General features: G+C 36.4%; 1 protein-coding gene across 1 annotated transcript in view; it reads right to left on the bottom strand.

Moving 5' to 3' along the window:
• Window positions 1-1,965: 1,965 nt before the first annotated feature.
• LOC131044268 (endo-1,3;1,4-beta-D-glucanase) overlaps window positions 1,966-22,373 on the bottom strand; it is a 118,364-nt gene continuing 97,956 nt past the window's right edge. The window contains exon 7 of the mRNA XM_057977561.2: window positions 1,966-2,617. Coding sequence (XP_057833544.1) covers window positions 2,480-2,617 — 138 coding nt within the window. The 3' untranslated portion in view covers window positions 1,966-2,479. The remainder of the gene's footprint in view (window positions 2,618-22,373) is intronic.

Raw genomic sequence — 22,373 nt, 5'->3', positions numbered from 1 at the left:
GTCCAAGTTTTGGTGAGCATTCAAACTTGGTATATTTTGTTTTGCAGTTACATAATGTTTCAAAGGAAATACTCATTTATCTATGAATGAATGAAAGGATTATTTTGAGGCCTCAAATTTGTGTGTGGTGTATGAAATTGAATTTCTGTGGGAGTTCATTTCCGTCAAAATAATATTTGTTTCTTTATGGAACGTTATGCACTTAAGGAGCAAATTAGTCTGAAAGTTACTTTGAAGGAAAAGTGCGAAATATAACAAAGTCAGTGAGCTTTGTCATTTCAACAAATATATATATTAAAAATTGCATTTACAACATAGTTATGTGTAGATGTGAAAAATGTCTTTCATACTTTCTAGTTAAAAGTATATGCGTAGTTCATCTTCTTGCCTTTATTCATTGAATATCCAAAGAGGGAGTTGTACCTCAAAAAGAAATTCAAAGGGAAACTTTCATAAGTTTACCCAACTGTTTGGTTAATGTTTTGTTCTTCAAAGGGCAATAGAGTGGTGTTATGGTAGTTTTATCAAAGGACAAATCTGTTAACCAACAAACACAAAACACAACCTCCTTTTATGGGATATTCATGGTATAAATTTGATTGGAGATCTAGGCTAAAGATAGGCTATGGCACATGCAAAGACAAAAAGAAGCTACGTCTAAAATATATTGCATAAAATGTTTTAATAGACTAACTTGTAATAATTACCATACCAATTTCAAACAAGCCAAAATTTGCTTTAATACCATGTGAGAACTAGGAATACTGGTCAAAATGCAAATTACATACAATTGCACATAATTGAATGTTGAAGGATAACTAGATTGATTAATTAGCTATAAGATGTACAAATATATAGCAAAGTACACTATCACCTAGAATAGTAGATGCTATCTAGAATCATGGCAAGAGATCACATGCAAGATTGCGCACCTAAGCAATCAATATCCTAGCAAGATAACAACAACTAGCAAACTTGAAATACTACATTATTTAATGCAATATTACCAAATGTTGATCAATGACAAATGTGTATTCGTTAGGTTTTTATCATTGTGTAGTTGAAACTTGTAGCTTCACACATCTTGTAGTTTTTAATATTATAGACTATCATTGGCAATAAAAGCAATTGATGTTCAACGAATTAAGCTTAATTGGCCAAGGCATTGAATTCTCAAAGTGGAGACCCAAGTTCAAATAACAAATGGACATCTAATATAGAATTCTACGTTGTGATTCTTGGTCTTCCATAGTTGGCTTCTAATGTGGAAGTGATTTCTAAATAATGACTTTCTAAGTTGTGACTCTTAGTATTCTATAGGTGATTTTTAACGTTGTTGCTCGAAAGAAGATGATATTAGTCTCATGGATGTGCTTGAAAATCTTATATTGGTCTCATGTTGATGCTTGTAAGAAAAAGATTATAAATGATTGACAATAAAATAAATATAAAAGCAATTAAATTTTATAAATTCAAGTCTAATGTTATATATTAAGGTTGATATTATTCTCATAATTGTGCTTGTAAGAGTTTGTATTGGTCTCGAGTTGATGCACATATGAACAAAATATTTGTGAGCAATCAATAAAAAAACAAATAGTTTTTATCAATTCAAATCTAATATTATGTAGTAAAGTTCTATAATGTCTAACGAATGCCCTATCAATGTTATCATATAAATATTAAAAAAATCGTATTTTAAAACATTCCCTTTCTATAAATAGCCATCCCATGTCATTCATTCAAAAATGGCCTTTTAAAACACCCATTCTAAAAAAAATGTTCCCCATGCCCACCCTAGGAACATAAAGGAGCATAGGCTAAAAATATTTTTCTTTTATCGTGAGGATGATTATCAAATATTAATATAATTAATACTTATTTTCTATCATCTGTTTTTATTTTTTATTTTTTTACTAATTTATAATATTTACATCCACACACATATATATATACATATCCAATTTTATAAAAAATAATGCACCACTACCAATACCTAAATATTATTTCCTTGCTCTAGATAACGTTACAGATTTCCAATATAGTGTCATATATGGATAATTCTGTAATAGTGACTAAGCACTAGGAGTTATAAAATTAACTAAATATTTCCTCAAAAGACTAGACATGAGACCAATTATTGACCTTAGGTGTACGCTTCAACTTAGAAGAATACAAGATATTTTCAAGAATATTGGGTACAACGCAACTAAGCTCATGCATGATAAAAAATGTTTGTGAATTTTTTTTATTACTCTCTAAGGACTATTAATTGCTCCAACACTATTTGGAAAAATTAGAAGTTCACTCCCTACAAATTATTTCCAGTTTTCTTGCAACATCTTGCCAAAGTATCCTCAGGAAATTCCCAAAACAACATCACAGTGTAAGTTGTTATGAACTTCCGGCAGCCACCGAACCATATAATAGAGAAGTAGCTTTTGCTTATTATTAAGTCGGCAAACAAGTCTACTCTCTGTTACTTCAGGTATTTATCAAACCATTCCAACATCTTTGCGTGAGCCAAATCTGCATTCTTCACAGCAACTTCATCATTATTGTATCTTATAGCCCACCCATGAGTAACTGCAGGGTAAATCTTAACAAAACTATCTACCTGCAGCAAAAATAAAAAATTATAATAGATCAATAGGACTCGAGAACAACCGAAAGAATGCAGTAACAAGAGAAATGAAGCATGTCAACAAAGGAAAACAACAAAAAGAAAAGTCCATAGAAAGTAAAAATTTATGATTAAAATGATACCAGCAAAACACACAAGATCAAGTCATACGTGCAAAGTTCAAACAACACCGGGAAGATACAACAAAATGAGGTGAATTGTTTCATACAACTGGAAAATGAAGACAATAGATTATGTACAGTTACTAATGTCATGGGGAATAGGGGAGAGGACCCAGTAGTTGAGCACCTTAATTTTGCACTTATCAAACTCAAATGTGAAAATTTTAAATCACACTCATTTTTTAACAACAGCTTACTTGGCAAGTCTCCTGCTTATAACTAAAGTTTTAGGGCCATATCATCAAATATGATGCCATATTAGCATGCTTTTTGCCAAGGTGTCCAAAAAGGCCCAAAATAAAGTGAGAATGATACTTGTACACCAAATTATGTTTTATCGGTATGCTGATGTGGCATCAAATGATTTGTTGCTCTTTAGATCTAAGGAATATATTTCATTCAATTATAGGTAGTTCTCATCAACACTAACAACTTTAAAGTCATAACTATTGGTGCAATATTGTTAAAAAATATTGGACATTATATCAACAAATACTATGAAAACTATTGGAAGATGTTCAACTACTGGATCATTCTCCTAATTACTTGTTAACAATTATGAATACATTCCAAACTATGCTTGAAGAGAAAACAGCAATAACATTAACAATTTATAAAACAACTTGAAATGAGATAAAGAAATTTAGCATACAGCAAACTTCAACTTCCTCATATGACCAAATCCTAATTGTATTGGTGCATATATGATCGTATATGCAAGCATTATTTACGTTTTTTTTTTTTTTTTTCTAAGTTAGCGAATGAGAGTGGGAAGTTTTCTTTATGTAATTGTTAATTCTTTCATTGGACTATAGGTTTATTTGTCTATGGGAAGGTTAACAAGTTATGATAGGAGCGATAGGCTTATTTGCCTATGAGAAGGTTAACAAGTTATGGTAGGAATTTTATGTGTTATTGTTAATTCTATAGTTGGTGTGCAAATTATTCATGAAAACTCTTAAGCTCTAGTGAACATGTTATGGTGGCCATGAATGTGCTTTGGCCAATCTCACCATGTTCTAGGTTTTTACTGCTATTGCTAGATATCTGTCATTAAGATTTGTTAGTGAAAGAAAATCCAGTAGGAGTCAAAGGAAATGCCTGTAAAATTAAAAGGGGTGCTCCCTATATTGGTCAGAAATGAAGATAAGCAAGTGCAGTGAAATAAAATATATCCAAAAGATAGACTGTACTAATGTTATTAAGAGAATTAATATAATGACATCAATGAAAAGATAATAAATATACAGAAAAGTTGAGTAAAACACCAAAAAAGATTATAATGCGTGAAGACGAGCGATTTCAAAACAACAGGGTCTTATCACTTCACTATGCTAGAACTGATCAACCTTGCAACACAAACAAGAAAAATCTTGCAGAAACTGATGGGATATTATAGGGGGAAAAACATCAACTGTAAAGACATAACAAGCCAAAGGTTTGCTTTGTAAAATATACTTACTGAAACAAGATACCAAAAAAAATAGCTAGACAAAAACAGTCAATTCTAGCATACAGCCTAATCAACTAGTATTTTGTTAACACGTACAGACATGGCATACAAGATATTCAAATTGTTGAAAAGAAGGGAGCAGCATGAACTCTAAGAGTCGCATGTCATGCTACAAGTACAATACCTCGACCTGCTCTGAAAAGGGCCCAAGATTATACAAATGCAAGAAACCCTTATAAACTTGCACTACCTGGGAACGTGTCCTCACCCCTTTGAACCATGTTCTCTAGGACAGCAAAGGGCAGCCCTTGGCTGTCCCCTGTCCACGGGGAAACTGTGGCTTGACATCATGGAGGCAGCCAAATGTTCCCAAATCTTTAATTTAAAAACAGTCTTTTTCAAAACAAAAATCATTGAAAAAGAGTGTGGGGTCCACAAGCCCTCTCACACCTCTTATGAAACCCTAGTTGAAGCATTAATGATTTTCAGACAAATTTTGAGTTTGGTTAAAGGCGATAAAATTATGAAAAATCACATGCACCATGAAGTTCCATGTGGCTTTCAAGGCCTTAACTTAGGCCTGGTGATAGGGGCTCCACCACTCAACCCACCTTGTATCACAAGAAGGAATGCATCTAAGGCATTTCCCATAGACCTTGCCAGGGATGCTACCCCTAAATCTCTGCTCTAGTTTTAGAAAGCATAAAATAAAAAAATGTTTTGGGTTGTGCCAGATGGGAAAACAGTTTTATCCAAAGCTTTTCTTAATTAAATTCCAAGAAATTGAATTCCGTATATACATTTGGTTTGTCAAGTCAATCCCCATTCCAAGTGCGGCAACTATGATTTAAACCATTCTTATTTAACATTTGTGATTTTAAAATTAGCATTGTGTTATGAATTATTAACTATGTTCTCTATTCAATTTTATACATTTCGTGCAATAGGTATTGGTTGGGGTCATTAGAAGAGTCACAACTTAATATAGAAAGTGACTTAAAATCAAGGTCACTAGGAGATGGGGGTACTTGGAGACTTTGGAGACTAGTGCTGGTACCGGTACGGCTAATTTTCAAAAATAGGAGACGGGGTACTTGAAGACACCAATTTTATTTTTCAATATAATTTAATAATATCTAACAAATATTATGACATGTATGCAAAATATGGAAGCATTCACAATGCATGTAAAGTGCTCTCATTATATGCCATGTTTGTAGAGTTTAAAATTCTGAAAACAGATGTAAACAATGATTGCCATGATTTGCAAACCCAACATTGGGCAACTTTTGCAGTCTTATAGGAGCATTTCATCACTCTTCTAAGGTGGCTTCAATGCTTCCAATAGTGGATAAATGATGGAAAACAATTTTTTTGTTTTGTTTTTAATGCTTTAACTTGCATTTTCCTAGAGGAGACAGCTAAAAACCTGGCGGGAGACAGGGAGATGGCGGGAGATGGAGATGTAGAAGTGAGGTTTCCGGCCCGAAACAAAGTCTCTAGGTGTGGGGAAAGAATCCAAGACACATCTCCGTCTTCGAGATGCATCTCAAGGGACTGGAGATGCGTCTCCTGGTTACAAAGCTTAAAATCAAAGGCCAATTTTGATATTAATGGCCTAAATTAGGCATGGCTATACTTAATACTCAACATTACATAGGGACACATCCACACCACTCAAACCCCCATCCCCGTCCCCTAAGGCATTTCGGGGATGGGGGACATTAGGGAACATCCCCTAGCCATCACCCCCAATATGAGAAAATCTAGAAACATCCCAAAACGTGTCCAAAAAATTGGGGATGGTAGGAAACATGTAGGGGATGCCTAGCACTCCCCAAGGCGATCATGGACGTCTCAAACATCCCCTGACCAACCTCGAGACGACTAGTTATCCCTACAAAAAAGAATTTTATTATAATCTTTAAAAAATTAGTTCATAACAATTAAAAAAGACTTAAATCTATCATGATAGCATTATAACATGCTAGCATTTATAACAACAACAATAAATATATCATGCAAGCATTATAACAGCCATTAAATTAATCAACAACAATGATAACGACGACTATAGTATAACAACAATAAATATATCATGATTCAAATCCATAGTTGATGATATAAGTTATATAATAGTTAACAATAATAGTATAATTTGGATTTCTGATTTCATTGTTCAAAAAGTTGCAAACTTAAAAAATTCTTGATATGGTATCAAAGGTGTTTTTGTCATAGTCTAGTAAAATGTGGTATTGTGGCAAAAGTACAAACAAATAATTTCTTTTTGAAATGTGGTTGGCATGCAAGCTCCTACAAACATCATCCAACATCATTTTAACATTGTCATGTTATACTACCATTGTTGTCCATTGACTTGTCATGTATACAATCGCCCCCCTGCTGTACCCAAAAAATGGCCCTCAAATTGCCATCCTTGAAACACATCTCCTATCGTCCCCTGTCCCCATCCTCAAAAATGGCCCTCGAAATTTTTTTATATTCTATAATCTTACTACTATGCCCATTGTTGGTGTAACATCCCTCTTTGTGCCACTAAAAATATGCCCTTAAACTATTTTTTAATACATGTTAACTAGTAACATCTAATAATAGTTTTTTTATTTCTCTTTCTTAAATTCCTCCACCATTTCTCTTCTTACAAAATCCATGATTTACACTAAGTCTTTACTAAGATCAAGTTAGCCAGGTTACATTGGACAAGAGGGAACCCTGAGTTAAAAAGGCAATCTACAACACCCATAGTTCCTATAACTCATTGGCTGCCGTAAGTTTACGTGAGGTCTTATTTTATTTGATAATACATAGGAAAATCAATTGCTAGACCCATGTTTAATCTCACTTTTCATGGTTGAAGGACTACTAAACTTCAATGCAAAGTTGATGACTTTGATACCAATGTCTCAATGAGTACTCTAGTTATCAAAGCTCTAGGTAACTTTATCCAAAGTAACCAAACTTCAATCATTCCATTGATGTTTGATTCATTTTAGTTTTTCTAATCACCAAGGGTATTGAGATTGGGTTGCCAACCTGTTGACGTGTATTTTGTACACAATCAAACACAGAATAAAATACCCAAGGGTACCTTATCCTCTCTTGAATAAAGCCTCTGATTGCTGAAGATGTCGCAAAAAGGATCAATCAGGATGACTCCAAGGTTCTTTGATGTAGGGTCTCTACGTGTGGATAAGCACCAGTGGTCGTTGTGAATGCTGTTTCATCAAGGGGCCTTACGTTTCCGAATTGTAGGAACAGAATTTCCTAAAACTAACAAGTTCTCAAAAGGATCAAAAGGTAGGGTTTGCAAGAGATGAATTCTAATCTAATCCTAAGAATGATTCAATGTAGGCTAGACTTGGTAAGATTCTACCAATTTCAGTATTGCCAAGGAATAACAACTCTACTGAAATTGATGCGATCTTCTAAGGTGACTAATGATTTTTCAATTCATCAAGAATCATAGACACTACCATGAGGGTACATATCAATAGTTCAATAATGATTGAAGGTTTAAGCAATCCAAATATCTCCAGTTGACCACACAAGGCGTCCTTACAATCAGCAAGAAGCTAGTGGTTTGGAACGTGAATCTCACCAAAGATCAAGCTCAACACTTAGTCCTTCAAATTTAAATACTACTTCAACCAAGAATGATTCAAGAAAGTAAGCAACCATGAAAGTAGCCACAAGAATTGCAATAAAACACCATAACTTCAATATTTTATTGATCTCAAACCCAAAATAGACAACAATTGCTTGAAATTGTCTCTTCAATGCTCAATCTTGCTACAAAATAACTTCTAACTATCTGACTCTAATATCTATTTTTCCTCTTAATCTCTAATTACAAAATGAAAATGAGTGAGGGTATATATAGCATCCTCAATTACAATGAACGGCCCAGATCAAAAGAAGATCAACAGCTGAGATTCTGACACCTAAACCCTAATTAGGGTTTATTACAAAAAGTTCCCCTTTTATTGAACAATATTAAATGCATAGCCAAATATTTAATTTGGCACAAAATCCTAGGAAACATAGACCAATGATAATTAAGGTGCCACATCATCTACAACAACCTCTCTTCTAGAACCTTGTTCCCTTTCCAATGCTCTTTCTTAGCATATGTAATGAATCTGGACACAATTCCTTCAATCTCAGCAATAGGGATCTCGGGAAGATTCCTCATTCGTTCCTCCAAGTGGATAACTTGATCGAAGGCCTTGAGAAGAGCTGCATCCCATCCAGGTTCGAGTTCCTTGATTTTCTCAATCAGGAGCATAGTAGTGAACATTTGATCCCTTTGCTCATCTGTGATAACATTCTCGTCTTTGCAAAAGATGACCTTGACCTTCTCTTCCAATTCTTGAAGATTCACATCTGTCTCATCTTCAATCCTTCTGCCAAGAATAGAACATAACACCCCAAATATCTTGTCCTGAATTGGATGGATGACCTCTTCAACTTGATTGCATTTGGTGCTGATGTCTTCGAAAAGAACTTCCTTCATCTCGAGTAAAGTTGACCACTGGAGTAGATTATGAGCTCCTCCATCCATTATCTTTTCTTGTGCTAGGATCTTCCTTGGTGTTTGCCTGATTACTTGTAGAACAGGAATAATAACATCTCTAGTGTGAGCAAAGGCGGCTACTGTTATCATTAGGTTGTGGATGATCTCAAGGACCTGGATAGCTCGATGGGTGGTCTGCATCATTCTTGTTGCGAATTCAACGGCTACGGTATGGGATTTGTCAATCCAAGAGCTCATAAGCTAAACCAAGCTTTTAACTCTTTCTGCCTCGCCAACTGATTCAAGGGGAAGTGCTTGCACGGGAGACATTGCTGGATCTTGACGTCCCAAAGGCTAATTGAGATGGCTAAAGTAGCCTCTCCAAGCACCGACCTCTCGCTCAAGCTTTCTATTCTTTTCCATTTCTTCTTTAAGCTTGTCTTTAAGTGCCTCAAATGAATCGGTTGCCTCATCCAGTGTCTGCTCAGCGGTGAGTGGACCCAGTTCAAATGTTTCTACATCATGCTCCTCTGCAAGGATTTCACCTTCATATTTGTCCACTGCTGGTGTAGCTATCTGCAACTTCCTGGACCCCGTCTCATCTCTGATCATCTTTGACATCTTGGTGGCCTTCCTCCTCTCTATCACTCCCTGAGAATTTCCTACAAGGCTCTCTAAGTCTATTACATTATCTTCATCTTCGATCACAATCACCCTTGTTAGCCTCTCCTTCAACCAATCTGGGATGGCGGATCTTGTCTCTCTAACTTGTATCTCTTTAGGCAATGGTTCTTCTTCTCGGAGAGGAGATGTCACTTCATCATTATTCCTGTCTTCATGTAGCTCATTAACTTGAGGGGATTGACTTGATGAACGTTGAGATGCCTGTCCTTCTTCGTGTTTATCATTCTGTACCATCGATTCCATAGATTCCTCAACTTCAGGTACCCTCTTCTCTTGTCCTACATCCTGACTTGTCCTTTTTTCATGTCGGGAAGATGTATTGGATGAGCGATCTCGATTGGCCTAATGCTTCCTCTTGGAGGGTTCCCTTTTCTCAGGTCTTTCTTTCCTCTTTGCGCCTCTAGGATGAGGATTGCCTTCGCATAAGCCGCCAACTGCCTAGTCACCTCAAGTAGCATTATCCTGTCTGTCGGATATCTTGGCAACATATAGGGAGGTGAAGGACACCCATGAACTCTAATATATGTAAACTTTTGGAATTGGATGAACCAAGCACCATACCTCTTTACAAGCTCTTGTGCATCTTGAGATAACCGATTGTGAATCCCGCCCTGCAATATCCTAGTGACGTTCATTGTGAAGGTATCATTGACTATCTTGTAGTCACTTCCTGGTGGGTGATGCAAATGAACATAAGATTCACAAACTCTGACTTCCCCGGGCCCTCTTCCGATCACTCCTCTGTGAGGTAGTCCTGCATATTCGAAACTCCTAATCAAGGCATATATGATGTACGAGCTCATGTGGAATGACTTGGTAGCCTTTAGTCTTCTCAACTGCACGTCCAAGCAATGGCTAATAATTCTAGCCCAATGAATTGTTCCTTTTCCTTGAACTATCACTTGGATGAAGTAGAACATCCACTTCTCAAAATAGAAGGCTTGAGGAGCCCCTGTAACTCGATTGAGCAAAGTTATCAAATCTCTGTACTCCTCCTGGAAGTCGATCCTATGTGGTGTGTTGGGAATCTTGCTCAGGCGAGGACGACTTTTGAGTAACCAATTCTTATTGATGATGCTCAAGCAAGTGTCTGGATCATCTTCATACATGGACCTAGCTCCTTCTAAGCTTTTGTAAATCATACCTTTATGTTCTGGAAGATGGAGAGCCTCACTTATAGCCTCTTCTGAAAGGTAAGCCAAAGTGTTCCCTTCCTTGGACACGATTGATCTTGATTGTGGGTCGTAATGGCGGGCACACTCGATCATCAGCTCATGGCACTGGACTATTGAAGGGAAACCGGTCGCCTTGATGATGCCACTTTCAATTATTCTCTTTGCGACAGGTGATGGTTTTCCAATGTAAGGGACCTCTCGAAACTTCTTCACATTGAAGTTTCCCAAGTTGGTATCTCCAATGTTGCTCCACTTTGACACGATCTTGGTCTCCAATTCTTCATTCCTCTGATCTTCCTTCATGAGAGCTGGACGACTAGTGGATGCTCCTGCCTTTGGGGTCGCCATCTTGACACCTACACAACATTTCATAATGAGCAATATATTTTTCAACGTAGAAATATAGATTAGAAAGGAAGATTTAAGCTTTTAATTAGGAAACTTCATGATAAATCTTTGAGTTATCATTTCCTAATTAACTACGCAATTTCAAAAAACTTGAAGTTCAAAATTCAAAATTTCAACATTGGGACAAAGATGATCACGCCATACCTCCACTTTGAATTAATTCTAAAAAATGATGCAAAAATAAGGTGAATTTGCTAGGCAAAATGTAGATCAAGACTCCCTTTAGCAAAATGCGCCTCCTTTAGTCTTCACAAGCATCAATTCCACCACCACTAGCCTCCAACAAAGTTCGCTCCAGCTAGACCAGATTTCGCACTCCTTCCTTGCTTCTCCAAATCGCACTTGATACAATGAATGAATGATTGATTAAAATCGCTCAACACACCCCATTATATAGGCGCTCACCACTTCATTTTCCCATAGGCCGACTTGGTGAAAATAGGCCAAAATAAACAAAAAATTAATAAAAGAAGGCCGACTTAACCAAATATTAAAATGATACCTCAAGCGCTCTATCTTTTAATAATAATTTAATAATAATTAATTTCAAATGCCTCAATTAATAAAAAAACGATTTTCCAAGACTTCAAATTAATTATTAAATGCTATGCGCTTTTCATTAAATGCCAATTTAATTAAAATTTTTAAAATATTTCGAAGTTTTTTAGCGAACTTGGCATCTAGTGCGATTTGCTAAAATAAGGCAAAAAATAATGAATTTTGATAACTTCGCTCTGGTCCCTTGGAGAGGGACAGGAGCGCTCTTTGTATTTTAAGGCTTGCATCTTTTGCTTCCACGTTCAAAACTTCATCCTAGGTGTCCAAAATGGCATTTTTTATAGGAGTCTCGAGTTTAATTCACTTGGCTTTTAGAAGGAACATGCCTTAGGATAGTTTCGCCCTGGTCCCTTGGTGAAGGACAGGAGCGATTTCTCACTTTTGTCCTTGATCTTTATCTTTTAAATTGCCAATTCAAGTTGGGGGGTAAGCAATGATCTCCATTCGTCCCTTCAGTGCATGTTCAACTCGTTTTTTGCAAGGCAAAATTGATGTTCTAGAGATTTTCACCCTGGTCCTCCAGTGAAGGACAGGAGCGATTTTTGCATTTGAGCCTAGGATTGTCAATTTTGGAAGCAATTCCTTGTTCACCATTTTTAAAAAGGTATATCTCATCTTGCACCACCTTGCCTTGGCGTGATTCTGGAGGAAAATTTGTTGATTTTATAAGAATCGCCCTGGTCCCTTGGAGAGGGACAGGAGGGCCCCTTCTAGTTCATGGTACAAACTCTTAATCACATCAACCTCCAATTGCCTTCAAAGCATAAAACATCATTCCCCACTCGCTCTTGAGTCTTGAAAACAAAAAAAAGCATTTCAAAATGTAAGGCAAATAGGCATATGTGGGGTTTTCGCCCTGGTTCCTTGGTGAGGGACAGGAGCGCCTTGGCCAACTGTCATCGAAGTTTGTGGTCCTTGCAACTCCATTTCACCCCGAAGCACTTCAAGTATCATTCCAAACTTGTGCCTTGGCCGAGGTTCGTCCCAATTTGGAGAGAAGAGGTAGTCTTTTAGATCTTTCGCCCTGGTCCCCTGGAGAGGGACAAGAGCGATTTTGCAATTATGAACTTATCTGTGCTTTGCTATCCTTTGAAATTATTTTCAATGGACCAATTACGCCCTCTTTCATTCATTTCAAATACGAAACTTGCCTTACCTTTTCAAGAGATTTGCCTTGTTAGAAAATCGCTCTGGTCCATTGGTGAGGTACAGTAGCGATTGTTGTCTTTTGGGTTGATTCCCTCCTTTGTGGCCCACTCAAATTATATTCAACGGACAGGACACACTTCCCTTGGCCTCTTCAAATCGTAAAATCACTTTAATCTTGCAAGGAAAATGCAAATTTGAAACTCAAGCTCCGGTCCTTCAGTGAGGGATAGGAGCAAATTTTGCCCTCTAGGCCAAATCTTTTCGCTTTTTATCTCGAAATCTCTTTGCTCGGGAAGATATCATCCTGTTACAAGCTATGAACAAGAGTTCAAGTCCGAAAAAGGTCCAAAAAGGTATGTGTAAAGAAAATCGCCCTAGTCCTTCAGGGAAGGACAGGGGCGAATTCCTCCTAAACCTCCAAATTTCATCATTTTTAAACCTTGAAAATCCTTAAAATCGTCAAGTCACGTCCAATTAGCTCCCCTGGAGACCCTGCACAAAACAAATTAAAAAGTCAAAGACCAAAATGCACTAAAAAACATTTTTGCCTTGGTCCCTGGGAGAGGGACTGGAGCGATTTCACCTTTCTAAGCTAAAATATCCACAATTTAGATCTTCAATCATTTCACAAGGCATAATTAGGTCATCTTTAAGGCCGGGAACCAGTTAGCAAGCCTTCGCAAACAAGAAATTGCACTTAGAATGAAATTCGCCCTGAGCCTCCAGTGAAGGACAGGAGCGATTTCTTTGTTTCAGGCATCATCTCGCCTCCAAAATTTGATCAAAACTTACCTAGGCAAGAATATACAATTCCATCTTCAAAATGCTAACACTTAGACAAAATTTGAATTTTCCCTCAAGAACCCTGACTAGACCTAACCTGAGACATACCTGACCTTCCTGACAGGCTTACCCTACTTCAAAAAATCACAATCTTCGGGAGGATGCGTAATAACCTTCAAAATTTGACTGGACTCGGCTTGAAAATATCCAAAAGAAACCCCTAAGGCTTAACCCTAGCCTAGACAACTCACTCACTCACTTAAAATCCTAAAAGCAGAGAGAAGAACAGGCAAAACAAAAGCAAAAAGAGGGGCGATGTGTGAAATGGTCACAACACAACCCAACCAAAATTTAAACACAATTATTATCACTTCTAGGACTTCAATGGCTAGAATTGAGGCCTTAATCCATTATCCTAACTCAAGTTCCCTATCACTAGAAAACCCCAAGTTATTCTAAGTAAATAATGTGAATTATCAATTCCAATTTAGCTATTGAAGGCAATAGGAAATTCATGATACCAACTAACCTATAAAATCTGGTTAACTCACTACTTAGTCAACATCTCAACAATTTAATGATTCTAGATCTGACTAGATTGAACTCAGTCGGAACCTCTCATTGGATCCACTAGTTATGTTGTCCAAGAATGAGATATTGGAGGAATGGGTGTCCCAATACAGGGTTTGAATAGGATGCTCTTTTACAAACCAGTTAAATTTCTAGGTCTTATTAGTCATTTTCCTTATTTTTCTCAAATCTTCTATCCTAAGTGTATCCAAGAATCAACACCAAGATTAAACTTGTCAAGTTAGCCACAATTAAAGGTCCTCACAACCTTGTTCCAATTTAAAACCAATTTAATGCTTGAAGATACTTTAGATGAAATAATGTTGGGAATTTAATCCCTAATATAGCCCAATAAAGTGGGGAGTATTACAACACCTTAAGATTATGTGATCAAATACAATTATGTTTGTTATCCAATTCAATTAAACAACATTTAAGGAAGCACAAGAAAGTATTACACAAGTTAAAGATACACATTAGATAAATTTACAAGAGAAAACCTTACTAGAAAACTCCCACTAGCAAATGAACATTCCCATTTGTATTACTCAAGAAAATTTACATCCAATTTGCGTACAACCTCCAACTAGGACTTCACACCTTCAAGATACAACACATCAAACCAACTTCTAACCAATCCAACTTTGTTCCATCTATACAAGTAGATAAATATAGTCATAAAATCATTGACAACGAATTCCAAGTAATTAAATATAGTCATATAATCATTGACAACGAATTCCAACCATCTAATTATCCATCTACTCACATGGAATACCAACACTCACACAAACATCTAATGACCATATCGTGACATCGGCAATACTATAGAATACATGAAACATGACCTTCCCATATGGATGATCACTGCACATAACAAGTTGGTGCTGCTCACACTTAGTGAACAGTTGTTGAACTTCACCTAAATTGTGCATGTCTTTCATGCACTATAACCAAACACTATTCATGGCTTGCAATAGCTATGGCAAACTCATGATTGCTTCTAGCTACTTGCATTACCTCTAAGCATCCCCTAGAACATCACCATGCCCCTAGTCGTCACCAATTTACTTCAACAGCATTACAAATGCACTTATACTATTGTATAGACTCCAATGACATATACAATTATACAGTTGTGAGTTCTCTTCCAAATGACTTGCAATTGGGAACACAGTGACACCAAACTTAGACAAGCCTCCATGTTAGATAGTAACTCTTGAAACTCACCCCAACTTCTACTAGAAACCTTCCTAGGAATTCTCTAGAGGTGAATGGAACACCAAAGTTTCAACATTCCCCCATTTGATATTAAGTACAAACGAATCTAGAGTATCCCAACAAGTTAACCTCATGTATGAGACTAGGATGAACTCATCTCATCCCTACACCACAAAAACTTAGTAGTACTCACAAGTTTTGTCAAAGAATCAATAGTATCTACTTATGTCAATTTTCTCCATTTGAACCTTGTCTCAAGTTTCAACGATCTCCCTAAGAAAATAACATTGCACATCTATATGTTTAGTTTGAGCATGGAAACAAAATTCTAAACTAGATGAATTGCACTTTGAGAATCACATTTCAATGCTATATGAATTTGAAACCCAATGTTATTACCTAGTCTTTGTAACCTCGTGATCTATTTGCAAGCATGTGTTGTTGCCATGTACTTTGCTTCAGTTGTGGACAAAGCAACTATCTATTGTGTAGTATCCCAAATTAAGATATTCTTTCCAATTTTTTTAATAACAAGAACACACAACAAATCTGAGATAAATATAGAACTTCAAACCCTTTTCAAACAAAATTTGGAAATACAACTAATACTCTGCATATATTTTAACAAATTCTTCACTAAACTATGCACCCAATTTTAACAATTTTGCAAAAAAACTTCTGGGTCTTCATCTATTGATACAATCAGATATATTACATGAAAAACATGTTACAACAGAAAAATAGTCCAGCATAAGAAGCAGCAAAACCTGCACCAAACTGGCAACACAAATCTGTAAACAAAACTATCAATTTCACTGCATGCGATTTCATTGATAAACACGGAAATGGTGTAAATATGAACTCCATCTTACATTAATTATCTGATTGAGTACAGAAAATGGGACTGATGTACAGTCACAACAACAACAAGAAACAACTCAAACCAATCTGAAAACACCACACTGAAATATACTCACACAACACACTCTAAAACCCTACATTCACAGCACTACCAAACTGGAAAGATGACACCTCCAACTCTTGGGATGGGATATGGACAGAAAAAATCAAATTAAAAAATCACTCTAAATAAGCAACAAAACCTACAGCAATATTAAAACCAAACATTGCACTCAAATTGCAACCCAAAACCTACACAAAACACAAAACTAGAAACAAATGAAACAGCCAAATCTTGAAGCTCCAATGCAACCTCCAAAGAGATCACCCTCATGTACCAAAGGAGTTTCATCCTCTGCTACCTGCAACCAATGGGTTTTCATCCGCTGATCACTTATTTCCAATGGGTTTTCATCCACAATAATTTACTTTTTGAACACAAGTGTCCAAACAAATTTCGGTTGAGTTTTAACAAGATGAAAGGAGATGTTTGGAATCCAAATTTGTCTGCAAATATATATAAGAGCAAATCCAAACTCCCTCTGCAAAAAAAAAAAGTGAAATAATATAATTTCCATTAATTTCCCTCCAAAGAAGCCCATCATTTCATATGTTGCAAGATTCTTTACCAAAATTAAACAATAACTCCTCACATGCAAGTTGTCATGAAAACTGCCGAAAATTCTGGTAATAATTGATTGCCGCCTTAATCGAAAGAGAATTTTTAGAATTGGATAATATCTCCTCCAGAATAATTAATTAAAAAGGGGACATGACATATTGCCATTTACTCATCCAACTTATTGCTACTCCAAACAAAGTTGAGACGTTCACTTGTTGATCTTTGATTATCTAGATCTTCAACCTAATCAAAGTTAACAAGCCACTATTTGTTAACACCTTGCCAACATCACTAGTAAAATGATAACACAAACAGTAATCCACAGTTCCTTTCAAATATCTGAACATTCTTTTAATTTGTGCCCAATGTTTTTTGCCAAGCTTTGCAATGAACCTACTTACAACTGTCACTACTTAGGCAATGCTTCGCCTTGTAAAAACCAATACATACATAAATTTGCCTACCAAACTTTCATATGAAACATTGTCTATGTCCTCTAAAGCCTTTGCACTTAAGACATTCATCTAGACTCAACATAGTAATGTAATGTCCCTTATTGAATAGCTTAGGAATTAGATGTAATATCCCCTTTTAGCAGTTATCTGGCAATTTGTCGTTAGCCCTTTTTGTCATGGTCCCGAGGGCTAAACAGGACTTTGCAGGGATCTGCAATGGATTTGGCCTGGGCAAATTCAGTTTCGAGCCAAACGGAGTTGATTTGACAGGGTTACCAAGAACTTACTATTTATAGTAAGTCAATTTGGGCACAGTGTCGGGTAAATTTTGGTGCGATTTTGGTTAACATCATTTCGGTGCATTTATTCATTCACCTGGATTGCATTTTTCATGGAGGAATTAATTATTCAAGCAAAAATCAAAAGTTTCTAAAGTTAAATATATTTAACTTAAGGGATTATTTAATGCTTAAGCTAATGTTAAAAAAGAAAATATTAAAAGTACCCCTTCTTTTGGAGACATAAGGGGATAATAATATTTTATTCTATTTTACATTTATCCCACATTCGTGATGCATTTGGATTGGAGCCAAAATGAAGTAATAAATGTGTGCATTGAATGCTGGAAAATGCTATCTTTGGACTTTGTGTTCTTGGAAATTGTGAACTGGAAATTCTGGAGAAATTATGGAGTTTGGGCTTGTGGGGACGAATACCCTCATTAGCAATATTTCCCACGTTTGTGAAAGACCAAATCTGGGAGATTCTTCAAAAAAAGTTGAATCTGGTGAATCATGGAGTTAAGTTGTTGCAAACTAGAGGTTTGACAGCATTTCTGGTAAGGGTTTAATTCTGGAAGGAATTTATATTATTTACAGCAGCAGTCAATATTTCTACCGGCAGTAGCAAATAGTTCCATCGATTTGAGCTGGTAAATGATAACTTGGGATGTCTTCAGTAGAAGTTTGGAGAGAGTTCTAGATTGCTAGACATGAGTACTTGGTCTCAACGTTTTGACAGTGAGGTGGCCTGAGAACATCGTGGGCTGTTGGCAGTAGCAAATTGATTGACAAGCTGTGCAAATCGTGACATTTTCCTGTGAATCGCCACACATCTGGAAATTGACGTGTTAACCCCTAGTGTCAGCCGTGAAAAACTGCAACTCCTGTGGCGTCCAAACTTTGGTAGAATCGTGGATGTTGGTCGTGGAAAATTATTATAACATTCTACAGCTACCTATATTACTGTTAATCAGTTCAAGACAAAAATATTGGCTGGGTGTCACATTGCAACTTGGCACAGAGCTTTGACAGGGTGATTACCTTTGAAAACTGGACGAAGCACTTTGGCTGGATGACATACCTGCAGTTGGGCGTATTTCAAATGTTTGGGCGTAACTATGGAAGCCTGGTCGTGGAAACTGATCTGTAGCTCGAGTCTGTAGTTGCTGGGAACGCGTATGTTAGCCACCACTCAAGGAATAGCGTTACTTCTAGGTTCTTCTAAAAACATTCATTATTGTCTGTACAGATCTCCTGAACGCATTGGAATTTACTCTTACATTGTGTAGTGTCAAGAAGCACTGTATTGCTGAAGAATGTAATTTGGTCTGAAAAGAGTAGATTTCTTTTCCATTAATCACATGTATTGTGTCAAAGCGAGTGTTGCTGGTTAATGTTCTATATGCATTGGAATGTTATGTTACCGTCTTTATGTAAAAACCAAACACCAGGGAAAAACTTAACCACGGTACAGGAAAAATAACAGACCATCTCTAGATGCTTGCAAACTGTTTGAAGAAATTCCAATAGCAAGGTTGCTAGGAAAAAACTATTGCAGATTGGGCTTCCTATTACATTAGAGGACAATTGCTTATACTTCTTAACTCACAGTGTCTTATTTTGCGATGAACCATATATAGTTGGAGACAATTGAATAATAAAGGATAAAGAATATAGAAGTCCCTTGTGATGTATCAATAAATAATGCACTACGAACTTGATGGGTGTGCTATTCCCAAATTTATCATTAATATATGAGATACAAATCTGCTTACAGTAGTCAGAATGTTGTTCCCAATATGCTTGATACACATTTGCAATAGCTGATATATGTTAGGGTAGCTATATCGAATATGGAGTTGGAATCCCGCAAGTGTTAGGGAGGTGCTGTGTCTGATTTTTGCAGGTGATAATCACTATGTACAGTGCGATTTCAGATGTCTTACACGATTAATGACCTTCGGTCTGCTCTCATGAAATCTTTCAAATCTGGAAACAAAGGATAAATATATCCTACTGATCCATGCCTTTGGGAATGTGAGAGTTGACATATTATATATCCTTCTTATAACCTTTCATACAAAGATTGTGTCTTTTCCTTAATACCAATGGTTTGTTCTTGTTAGTGCTAATTCATCGCAGCATTTCTCATATTGATCGGAGCTTTTGTGAAGTGTTTGTTTAAGGATGTGAATCACACCTATAATTGTTGTCTTGAATAATGGTCTCATCAATCATATTACTTTATTTGTTTCATTTATTTGTTTTTGTATGAAATCGCTCCCTTATTACTTGTCGTAACTGTAATGTCCTATTTTCTGCTCTAGTTTGTTTTGGGGTCTGTTGGCTAATCCTGAGACCCGTTGATCAGTCAGAGAGAGAATTAGGGTTTCCTATTTTCTAGGAGGATGCTTTGGCAGTTTTGGTGGCTTGCATGTTGGAATTTTATAGTTCTGATTCCGGATTCCTTCTGGGTTTTCAGAGAGCTTCGCGATGGTGTGACATGCAACTAAATCCAAAGACTTTTTTCGGACTTACTATTTTTAGTAAGTGCGACGGTTGCTCAGAATGTGCTTAAAATCACTTTGTAAACACTTACTATTTTTAGCAGTATGCTATTTTTAGTAAGTATTATTTTTAGTAGTTCTATTTTTAGAAGGATGTCAACAAGCCCGTTCAAATGGCTATTTCCGGCAGGTCAGTTTGAGCAGTTGGTCTTCCAACATTTTGGTGTTATTCTTGGCAAGGGTTCTTCAGCTCAGTTCAGTGACTATTTCTGGTAGGTCAATTCTCTTAAGCTTGTTTCCCCATATCCTTGGAGCTTGTTTTGGCAGGTTCAATATTTGATGAAAAAATGGTGTTTTAAAATAAATTATAACTTAAGGCAAAGGTTGGATGGTTTATTTAAAAGGGATTGCTTAAGTTATATTGATATCTAAGTCATTTCCTTAATTATATGTGGCGATTTTTGGTTGAGGAAAATATTTTATAAGTGAATTATTGTAAAGGCGAGATGGACACCTTAGGAGAAAAAATAAGACAATTTTATGATATAATTCACTTTATTCTTTAAACGCCATAATACACTTTATCAATGTATTTTTTATAAAGTGTATTTGCCACCAAGTAATCGGCGATTTTGGAGAAATAAAATGAAATGCAAATTAAGGAAATTGGAATGTGGTTGTTTAATCCCATATTCGAGGGAAAAGAAGTTTGACTTGAGGAGCAAGTTATAAATAGGTGCCTTGGCCTTCATTTGGGACTATCCAAGAATTTTTTATAATGAAATGTTGCCGAAATGCAGAGTGAAAGCTTCGGGTAACACTTACCTCCTAGCCATAGCTTGATTTCTTGCTTGCAATACAGCAACTAGTCGAGCTAGAGACTGCTCTTCATTCAGAGGAGTGGATTGAAGGTAATGTTGCAGATTTATGTATTAGTTTTCTGATTCTGGAGTGTTGTGTGTGGATTTTCAGTTTGCTGGTTTTGGTGTGACTATAGCATGTTTTAGTTCATAACTCTCAGTTTGTGTGTCAGATCATTCTGGGCACTTGCTCATTCATTTCCTATGCCTTGGGCGATTCATCCTGTAAGTTTTTATTGAATATCTTAGAATATTGGATTTTATATAGCAAGTCGAACCTTTCAGTTGTAGGCATCTTTGCTAGGAGGTGTTTGGGGTTGTGTTATGCTGATTTTGGTTTGTTGGTGCCATTTTCTCAGTGTAGCCTTAGTCGCTTTAAGCCTATGGCCTTTGGAGTGTGTTTAGAGATAATTTGAGTGTGTGGGGAGTGGTTTATAAGTCTTTGTGAGGATTTTAGTGTTGCTGGTCTGTATTTCCAGCCTACTGTTCATTCATATCAGATTTAGTCTTTTTGGGGTTGAAGCTGGTTTTCAGGTGTGTGAGTCTATTGGTGTGGTGTGAAGAATCTTGGAATAAGTTGCAGCTGTTAGTTTGGGTTTTGGCATTTGAAAATCCATGATGAATCATATTGTAATGCTGGTTTGTAGTACTAACAACAATTTATTTGAACTCTCTTAGTCCCACTGCATAAGTGGAAGAGGTTGGCCTTGCCGTCTAGTTTGGACAGTGATTCTAGTTATTTTGTAATCCATGTTTGTAATGTAAGGCTGATTCGTAGTACTAACAGCTATATACTTGGACTGTTGCTCTTTGTCCCACTGCATAAGTGGAAGAGGTTGGCTTGCCGCCTTCTTATCTATTGTAACACTGTCCTCCCGCTGAATAAGTGGTTGAGTTGATTGCTATTCATTTCTAGTCCTCCCGCTGCATAAGCGGTCGAGTGATTGTTGTTCTTTCAATCTTTTAATCTTGTAATTGGCTAGTTGCATCGCCATAGTGTTGTAGAAGTTCTTACACCTGTTGGATAAGCGGAAGGGGTTGGCTTGCCGCCTAGTATTGTATTTGAGATTTCATTTCTAGCAGTTATTTGAGCTAACGATCCCCTTGACACTGTATGCTTTATCTCCCATTTTCCTGTATTCTTTCATCAAAGAGTCCATATGACTATTTCCCATACCCATCGCAGAAAGATACATTATGTTGGTTGAAACTTTTGTACACCTGGGGGATATGTAAAATTGTGGTAGGAAAACATAAAAACATGTAATAGGGAACTAAAATCCCTATTATAACTAAAAGACATAAAAACATAAAAACACTTGTAATAGGAAAATAAAATCCCTATTACAACTTAAAAGCACAAAGTAGGAACTTTTATGATAATGTACAAGTTCTCATTAAACTTGTA

Source organism: Cryptomeria japonica, chromosome 6 (genome assembly GCF_030272615.1).
Source record: "Cryptomeria japonica chromosome 6, Sugi_1.0, whole genome shotgun sequence".
In the NCBI taxonomy this organism is placed as follows: domain Eukaryota; kingdom Viridiplantae; phylum Streptophyta; class Pinopsida; order Cupressales; family Cupressaceae; genus Cryptomeria; species Cryptomeria japonica.
This window is presented reverse-complemented; position numbering and strand designations above follow the sequence as displayed.